This window comes from Elephantulus edwardii, unplaced genomic scaffold (assembly GCF_000299155.1).
Source record: "Elephantulus edwardii isolate Elephantulus edwardi_28Jun2011 unplaced genomic scaffold, EleEdw1.0 scaffold00318, whole genome shotgun sequence".
NCBI lineage: Eukaryota > Metazoa > Chordata > Mammalia > Macroscelidea > Macroscelididae > Elephantulus > Elephantulus edwardii.
The window spans coordinates 961,739-971,896 of record NW_006400068.1 but is presented as its reverse complement, the minus strand read 5'-3'; the positions used below and the strand labels follow the sequence as shown (position 1 = coordinate 971,896).

General features: G+C 34.6%; 1 protein-coding gene across 1 annotated transcript in view; it reads left to right on the top strand.

Moving 5' to 3' along the window:
• The window catches only part of HMCN1 (hemicentin 1), a 763,653-nt gene that overhangs the window by 672,353 nt on the left and 81,142 nt on the right, over positions 1 to 10,158 (top strand). The window contains exons 83-87 of the mRNA XM_006901311.1: positions 519 to 706; positions 4,357 to 4,570; positions 6,667 to 6,801; positions 7,615 to 7,805; positions 9,786 to 9,867. Of these exons, the coding sequence (XP_006901373.1) occupies positions 519 to 706; positions 4,357 to 4,570; positions 6,667 to 6,801; positions 7,615 to 7,805; positions 9,786 to 9,867 (810 nt within the window). The remainder of the gene's footprint in view (positions 1 to 518; positions 707 to 4,356; positions 4,571 to 6,666; positions 6,802 to 7,614; positions 7,806 to 9,785; positions 9,868 to 10,158) is intronic.

The following is a 10,158-nucleotide window of genomic DNA, read 5'->3' as shown; positions in this document are numbered from 1 at the left end:
TCTACAACAGTGGCACCATATAGCATTTGTCCCTTTGTGACTGAGATACCTCACTCAGCATAATGTCCTCCAGGGTCACCCATTTTGAATAATATTGCACGAGTTCCTTGTTTTTCAATGCAGCATAGTATTCCATTGTGCGAATATACCACAGCTTCAGATAATAATTTTAACATATTCAGTAACTTAAAATATGCTACACCTCTAAAAACTTTGCTTATTTGGATGGGTGAAAGGAAAAACACAGACTGAATGGATAATAATTGGTTTTGTGGAATAGAATGTGCATGCATGATTCATTAGGGAGAAAACAATGTACTTTGCAAACTCTCAAATCACAATAAAAACAAAACTAGATTGCTTTAATTGCAGCAAATGTATAGTATCTTAATAGATAATTAGCAGTGTTTCTACCTAAAATGCCTCACAAAGAGTCCTTTAAGTGTTAATTTTTAAAGAAAATAATATTATTCTTAAATCCAACATCCTGAATAACTGTCTTTTAAAACTTTCTTTAGTGCCACCTAGAATTCGTAGTACAGAAGTACACTACACAGTCAATGAGAATTCACAAGCCATTTTGCCATGCATGGCTGATGGAATCCCCACACCAACCATTAACTGGAAAAAAGATAACGTTCTTTCAGCTGACTTGTTAGGAAAATATACTGCTCCATATGGAGAACTCATTCTGGAAAATGTTGTGGTAAGTTTACTAAGCAGTAAGTTAAATTTTTAATTCATCAAGCTTAGAAATATATGGTTTAAGTAATGCATGAATAATTATACATTTATGTCACAAAACAATTTTACACATATTTAATTTTCAGTCCCAGGTCTGATAATTATTGTTGTTGTTGTTGTTGTTGTTAAGTGCCATCGAGTTGCAGGCGACTCATAACGACCCTATGAAGGAGAGTCCTCGAAGCCTGGTTGCCTTTCATCCTCTCTCCAGGTTCATAGGGTTTCCGGAGGCAAACTATTATGGAAGTGGATGCCACTCCTCCTTCCCAGCTTGTTTTAATCGTGGAGCTCCACCCCACACTCTCCTCGCATTGGGTAGCCAACCATTAATGCATTTGACACATCACAGTAGGTGACAGTGTCACAAGTAGGTCTGATAATACTATTTAACAGATGATGCAATTCATAGACAGCACCCACTAAAAATAATTCTTTTTATTTGGGAAAATATTTTGGAGGAAGTTTGGAAAAAGAATTTCTTCTGGGTATTTGTGCTAATGACCATGAACAGTAAAGAAGTGTAGAGATGTAACTATATCTGATATATTATTAAATACAAAAACCAGTTTTTTTTATCTTTTCAAATAGGATTTTCCATCAAGTATAAGAATCACCTTTATTTTATGCACAACTAAAAAAGAAAGCTTTACCACTAATTATAATATAACTGAACCTCTATCTTTAAATCATGTCAAAAATATTAAAAAATAATATATTTTAGAAGAGATAAAGTAAAAAATAATTTTTATTTGTCTTATCTATGTATTGTACATCACCTCAGGTTAAGAAATTATGAAATTGGCCCCTAAGTCAATTGTTAGACATTAAGACATGAAAACTAAAAGCTTATTGTTGTAGTGAGAGTATTAGTTAAGACATTAAAAGAGGGCTACGGGAGATTGTAGCTACAAACTGAGAGTTATAAATGTTAAGTAGAAGTATTTGTGAATCATGCATATAATCATTAGTTTAAAATTCCTTTTATCCACTAAAAAAGCCTTGATTTTAAGCTTAAACTTCCCCCCATGGAAATTTATAAGAGGAGTAGTGAAAGACAGTTCTACAAGTCATCAGATGTATTCGTGTGTAGCCTTTATATAGCAAATTACAATATGAAATTACATTTCTATTGAATTTGTAAGGAATTATTTTAAATCTTTATACTACATTTGCATTGAATTTTTGGGGGATTGAATGGAAAAATGCTTTTCTTTAAACCTTTAAGAAGACAAGGAAAAAAGAATGAAAGGAAAAGTACATAATCTATGCCCAATGCAACCACAGGCATTCAATCATTAATTCGGTGACTATTTCTCCAGCCCTTTCTCTGGTTTAGTTCTGGCTTAGCCACTGAATGTACAATCAAACTACACAGACAAAGCTACAGCCATGAGTCTAATCTTACACTTCTGGATCATGGAAGGTAGAATAGCACTGCTCCTGAAGGATCTAACTAAGAAAACTCACTGCTGTTAAGTTAGAATTAACTCATAACTGACCCTCCATTGGGTTTCTGAGGATGTAAATTGCACAGGAGGAGAATGCCTGTCTTTGTCCTGCAGAGCTGCTGGTGGATTAGAACCACCAGAGAGAGGAAGCCTGTGAGTTAGCAACACAATTCCTGAAGACTACATCACCAAAGCTCTTTTGGGTTTTCAAAGCTGGCAGTCTTTACAGAAGCAGACTATCTCACCTTTCTCCCACAGAGTGGCCAGTAGAATCCAATGAGTGAACGTTTTGTTAGCAGTCAAGTGCTTTAACTCCTGTGCCACCAGATATTCTTGGGAGTACAACAGGAAACACATTATAATCAAATATTTATGACCTTATGCAGTTTCTTTCTAGAGGGTAAAAGATAGGAAATACAAGATAAATAGTTTATATGATAAGTCAGAAGGAAGTGAAATAAATATATAAAAGAAGGATCAGTGGTTGAAAATAGTGGTAGTGATAATTTTAGAAAGGGTAATTAGTGTAAGTCCCCATTGAGGAGGTAACATTTGAACAGAACATGAAGGAAGTGTGTTAGGCAAGCAAATGTCATAGTAGATGTTTAGTAGAGGAAGAAACCATAGGACAAAGAACTTACATGTCAAAATTCATACCTGGTGTATCTGAGAAACCAGAACCAGTGAAAGCAAAGAATAAAGAAATGAAGTCAGAAAGGAATAGAGACCAGATCATGCAAGGTCTTTTTGGCTTTTACTGTGAATCAGAACCCAAATTTTTAACAGAAGGCAATAATCTCTGTTTTAGTAGTCTGTCTTTAACTATGGTGATGACCATAGAGTTGAAGGAGGTACAAAGGTTGCAGATAGATTTGTTAGAAACTAAGGCAGTATTAAGTTGAGGGATAATAAGATGCAAAGTAGAAGGTTATCAGAGAAAAGTAGCAGGGTTCTGCTCATCTTTAAAGCTCAGAGTTCCTGGTAGAATGCAAGTAGTATATGAGGAAGATAAAGTAATGGCTATCTCACTGAAATGTCTGAGACTGAAGGCATCAAGAATTGGCAGTATAAAATTGTTATCAGCTAATATAGACTATGGATATAGAGGCTATATATTGTGGAACAGGAATGTTCCTGTTCCTTGTGGAACAGGAATGAAGAAAGAAGAATAAAAATAAGTTCCCTTTGTTCAGGCATTTACAAGTTCTATTGGGCATTCAAAGCCGCTGAGTGGAATAAATAGTTTGTACTCAACTGCCAACCTAAAGTAATACGCTTGAATTTTTGCTGTTAATAGCTGGAATTAAAACATATCACTGGCACCACTTAAGAAATGTTTGATGATGTGCTTCCATAAAGATTACAGGCAAGAAAATGGAGACAGTGGAGCACTCCTACTGTGTAATGCACAGGGTTGCCATGATTCAGAATCAACTCTGGCTCCAGATTTTATGCAGTCAACTAGAGTGTTTGAATGAGAGAGTCATTATAAGTGAAGTTTGAAAGGAAGATCTGAGATCGAAATACTAGTGTTTGTCAGCTTGTAGATAACATTTAAAGTCATAAAACAGGGTGAGATCACCAAGTAATTGAGTCTAGATAGAGAAGAGATTCAAAGACTTAGCCCTGTCAAACGCTGACATGAAGTCAGTAAGGTTGAGGAGAAGCCAGCAAAGTATAGAAGAGATAACAGATGAGGTAAGATTGTGATCTCTTGGAAGTCAAGTGAAGAAGAAAATCAAAGAGAAGAGAGTAATAATTATGTCAATTCTTGCCCATCCATCTAATAAGATGATTTCTGGGAACAACTGCCCATGGCAGAGAACACTGCCTTTGCTCATTGTCTTTCCTCGTGATGAATTTAATGGCCCGTGATAGTACATCACCTAGAGTGTCAACTTTGCTCTCAAAATGCAACCAGACATTAGGGTTGCATGTTCTTTGTTTTGACATTTAGTCTGATAGCACTATAAATTCATTTATACTGGTTCAATTCCTATATATTTTATGTTAGGTACAAGCTAACCTTGTGGCTCAAACTAAAGATGGAGATTTAAATTGTCTTTGAATAAGCGTACGTCTCTAGGAACCAGGCTATGCAATTTTACATATTTTCTGTAACATAAGTTGATGTAATTTTAAGTGCTATAATTTTTTATTTAAGCCGGAGGATTCTGGCACCTATACCTGTGTTGCTAACAATGCTGCAGGTGAAGACACACATACTGTCAGCCTGACGGTACATGTTCTCCCCACCTTCACTGAACTTCCTGGAGATGTGTCATTAAATAAAGGAGAACAGCTACGCTTAAGCTGCAAAGCAACGGGTGCTCCATTGCCCAAGTTAACATGGACTTTCAATAACAACATTATTCCAGGTTGGTGATTTAATTCTTAAGAAGCAACTACATCAACCCATTAGGACTCTAAACTAAGCTCCATTTCCTCTAGCTACGGGAATTGACTGAAACATTACCATGAAAAATTGATTGCTTTAAATTATTCAGAATGTGTCCCTATGCTTAAATATTACTGTAGATCCAATACACATGTTTTGTTCATTCTTTTGTAAGGATAAGTTGATCAAAGGACCATATATTGTGGTAAAAAAGAGTTTTGAGTTTTAATTTTTTGGTGTGGGGTTTCTTTGTGTGTTTTGTTTTTTATTGATAACAACGTACTCCATTTAAGACTATATTGCATGTACAGGAAACTAAACTTATCCTACCTAACCCTGTTTTATCATTAATAAATGATAGCTATGGGTATATGTATTGGTATAGGTAACAGGGTTGTTGTTGTTGTTATGTGCCATCGAGTCGCTTGCAACTCATAGCGACCCTATGTACAACAGGGGAGCTATTGTTATATTACTGAAGGGCCTCCTGATTTTACAAAGGAGAATTCTGATCCCTACTAGATTAATTTCCTTGTAAATAGATCAATTTATGCAGAAATTTATACATTTTTATGAGCATATGCATTATATTAAGGTAGAGCCTGGGATGTAGTACCACTCATTCCTGTGAAGGTGGATTTCTGTTTATTTATTAGACTATGTCATCAGCAAAACTGTGGCATCAGTAATAAAAATTGTTAACTCCCAAAATTGAGTTCTAAACTGTTTTAATATTGTTGTTTTTGATTGTCATCAAATCAAGCACAACTCACAGTGATCCTCTGAACAAAAGACCTGAACTCTGTTCTATAACTGTCATCATTTCTCTAAGTTCGTAGAGTTTCCAGAGGCATGCTGTTTAGAAAGTAGATGCCACTCCTGCTTCCAAACCGGTCTAAAACTCGGAGCTCCACCAAACCCTGTTACCATTGCTAACCATTATGGCATTTGACACACCAATGGTACAAGGTTCAGCATCACAGCAATCCCAGGTTACCTCTGTACAGAAAATTTACAGACCAGTGCTGTACCACATAGAAGAATGTTCCTCACAAATATAATAGCACTAGGTATGAGGGCCCAAATGACTCTTAAGTACTTTCACCAGATACCATTCTCTCTAATCAAGAGGCTTAAATAAAAAACCATCACAGTTAATAAATATCTTGGTATTAAAAAAAAAGTAATGTATGAGAATGATTGTATAAAACACAATGTGAGTGAAGAATAGTGTGAAACACAAGGTATATGGATTTTGTAAATAACCCAATTTTTTTAAAAAGGTAATGAGCATGAGTTTCCTTTATTATAACTATTAGGTTACCAGTGCTCCCTATTTAACATTTAGTTATATTAAATTCAAAAGGTAAATTGGATGAGGAATGTACACAGAAAACTACTTCACACACACAGAGTGGCTGGTCTAATCAGAATCTTATTGAATGTTAATTGTTTTAGGATTAACATGTATACCTTATGTTCCACATCAAATCTTATAATTGTCTTGTAAAATAAATATTTATGTCATCATCATTTTTAAATTTACTTTGAATTATTACAAATGTGATCATTTTGTCAGTATTACATAACTAGCATATGTTTTCATTATTTCCTCCCTGACCTGCCAAATTGTTTGAATTATAACTGAAAAAGGTTTCATGTTTTTTATGTAAATTGTTTTGGAGGAAAGTTTTGCGGTGAGATAAAAAGAAATGGAAAATTTCTTGCTTCCAAGTTAAAGATTTTTTTTTAATCCAAATAGTTATGAATCAGCTTTCACCAACACTTTGAGGAGAAAGATGTACTTTAGATCAAAAATGCATGTAAAAGTTGTTTGCTTTCAATCTCTTTTCCTGTTTCTTCTGCTATTTGTCATTCTCTAGCAAGTGTCTAGAGACTTAATAAATAGCTCCAAGAAGAAATCTGGACAAACCTCTTTTCAATGCCATGATGAGATCTTTTGGGTTCACTTGGTGATTAACTCATAAATCTAACCTGCAAAATAGTAAGCCGCCATGAATATTTTCCTAAGTTACTGACAGGCATGTGTGTTGTTTCCCAATTTGTTTCTCTCAGCTTTCTTTGACAGTGTCCATGGACACAGTGAACTTGTTATTGAAAGAGTGTCAAAAGAGGATTCGGGGACTTATGTTTGCACTGCAGAGAACAGCGTTGGTTTTGTGAAGGCGATTGGATTTGTTTATGTAAAAGGTAGGTTAAAGTGTTCTATTACTTATTAACAGTTTATTTGTAACGAAAGGTTTGTGTTTTGCTTTCTTATTATTTAATAATAAAACATAATTTTCAGTTTGATGACTCATCCAGTCCCATCTCACAGGTACACAGATTCGTGCATGATAAGTTGCAAACATTTCACTGACAAATAGACAAGTAGCAAGTTAAGAGATGGTACAAAGTGGAATCATCTGTTTATAATGGGGAATAGACAAAATTAGTTGACTATATGGAGAACTGGCTGTGGGGGAGGCAATAGAGAGGGAAATTGTGCAACAATGGATGAATGGAAATCCAAGTTTTCTGTAAACTTTCATTAAAATATCAATTTTTACTGCATTGAAACAGATGAGGGAAAGAATAATATGGTTATCACTAGAGTCCTCAATTAAGGTTGGATAGTGGAGAGTACTTGGGGAGGTGGGAGGGGTGCGGGGAGATTGTATATCAAAGAATTTTTCTTTTGCTTTTCAAAGAGAAGAGTGAACTGGGGCAGGGGGCTGGCTGGGCAGGGAGAAAAGTGCAACAATAAATGAATGGAAATCCAAAATCTCTGTAAATGTTCATTAGAATTATTTTTTAAAAAATAAAAAAATAAAACCAAAAATACATGTCAAATCAATAAACATAAGCTTTAAAAAATATCAATTATTTTTAAAAAGAAGTTGATGCTGGAAAAATTAATTGCATTATAAAGTTATTTTTCCTTCTTTACTAAATTATCTTTCTCAAGAGGTTAAAATCACAAAGATATTACCAGAGCTTTCTTTGTCTGATGTTGCTTTCCAGAGCCTCCAGTCTTCAAAGGTGATTACCCTTCCAATTGGATTGAGCCTCTTGGTGGCAATGCAATCCTGAATTGTGAGGTCAAAGGAGACCCTGCCCCAACCATCCAGTGGAGCAGAAAAGGGATGGAAATTGAAATAAGCCACAGAATCCGAAAACTTGGCAATGGCTCCCTGGCCATCTATGGCACCATCGTAAGTCATACAGCAAGTAGTGATGTGCATGTAACTGCCAAAGCCAGGACCCCTCTGTGCTACTCTCTTAAATTCCTGCTTCAATCATGAAATAGGAATAGACAGAAAAATTACAACACTTCAAACAATGCTTTAACTTGATCGTCTAACCATTTTAAAATTAATAGGGATAATAATATAATTTTATGACTTTCTTCTTTTGCCTTCATTATTATTCAGCATCAGGAAATACGCTCTTAAAATACTCTTTAAAACAATGGAATTAATGGATGACAACCAGAGTTACAAATAAATTATAGAATAGGTATCTTCTCTGAGTCCACAACTGTATGATTTTCTGAAAACTTTAGTAATTCAGAAAATTAGTAGTTCCTTAGTTGTCCTAGTTTTAGAACCAGCCATTTTATCTTAAAAGTTCTCAATTACAATGTATATAGATGACTTATTCTCATTTGGTGAAAGCCTTTAGATGTTTTATGGTTTCATGGACTAAAGCAAACTCTCTAATGACCTAATCCAGTCTTCCTCTTCTTGGTTTCCTTTCCACATTAAATGCCACTAGTTGTCCCTTAAGTTTTGAGATGTTTTCTTCCTTTGCTTGTTGTGACAATAATCATCTGACTGTTTATAAGCAATTTTTCTCTACACAGATGCTACGATTTCTCAAGTCCTTGGTGCTTTCTTCTATTACAAGTATTAATGTTATTATTCTTTGCTACACAATTTAAGACTCATAAATATGTATCTCCAACCCTGAATCTCTTCCAACTTCCATATCTAGCTTCTACTGGAAATTTCTACTTGGATAGTATATGGAAACCTCAAATTAAATGCCCAAATTAATATCTATTTTCACCCTTTAACCCTCCTGAATGCCTGCAACTCAATTAGCCTCTATTGATCTCCTTCTTCTATTAATGACACCAGAATTTTTTTATTCACATGATCTCTACAGAAATCTGTGATTCTAATTAATTACTAAATCTATGCTCATGTAGGACTTATTTTCTATACAACAGATATGTAAATATGTGATTTATTAGTATAAGTGTTTCTTTCATTTTGTCTTTTTTTAATTAATTTTAATAGACATTTACAGAAGTTTTGGATTTCCATTCATTCATTGCCACACTTTTCTCCCTGCCCACATCTCCCCACCAGCTCGCTCCCCCTTCTGAAAAGAAAAAGAAAAAAAAGATATTCCTTCATTAGTACACAATTCCCACATCCCTTCCCCTATACTCCCCAACCCGAGTACACTTCTCTATGCAACCTTAATTCTGGATTCCTGTGCTAACCATAATACTCAATCATATAGCACCTCTAATCTGTTCTTTCCCTAATCTGTTTCAATACAATATACATAATTTATCCAGTTTTTTCTGTCATACCCCCACCCTGATGTCAGACCCCTTCTACAACAGTGGCACCATGCAGTATTTGTCCCTTTGTGACTGAGATATTTCACTCAGCATAACTTTATCTTAATGATAGGGACCAAATTTCTTTTTTATATAATCACTGTAAGAAATATTTGTTTTCATTATTTTAATACTTTCGAAGATATCCATAAGAGTAGCAACAGTGTATTTAACCATATGATAATTTCTGATTGATGATTATAATGTTATTTTTGTTTTATTTCTACCAATTAATCTCAAAGAGGGATTATATGGTTCAAATCCACCAGATGCTCTGCTGGAGAAGGAGGGGCAATCTCCTCCTGAACCAGTAAGATCTGGTTTGATGGAATACACATACACAAAATAATAAAATTTTATAAAAAGAGGGATTATAGATTGTTTTGAAAAATGTAGGCTGAAAGTGTATTTCCTACTTCCTATATTTATATATTTATATTAAGATGTATCCTCAAAAATGAGGATTCATATTCCATATAAATTAGTGTAATGCTGGGTGGAAAAGTTCTTTTCCATGCTTCATAGCCTCGTTTTTCTAAAACTCTGCTTATTTCCATAGAATGATGATGCTGGTGACTATACATGTGTGGCCACCAATGAGGCCGGAGTGGTGGAGCGCAGCATGAGTCTGACCTTGCAAAGTAAGTCACTTAATGAAACTCAAAATTAAGTGCTTGACTAAAGAAATGTCAACTAAAAAATAAGGTTCACTTTCCTTAACTTTATAACAAGTTCAGTGACAATCATTTCCAGATCATGTATAATTTAGTTTGCTGCTGCTGAAGCAATTGTCATCAAGTGTAAAACAGATTCACTTTCACACAAGTATTTTATTTCAACTAATGTATACTATCTAAAATGGCAGTTACAGAGCCATAAAACCTTGATGGAAAAATACTCAGCTCAATATCTTCTTTTAAGATAATATTTTA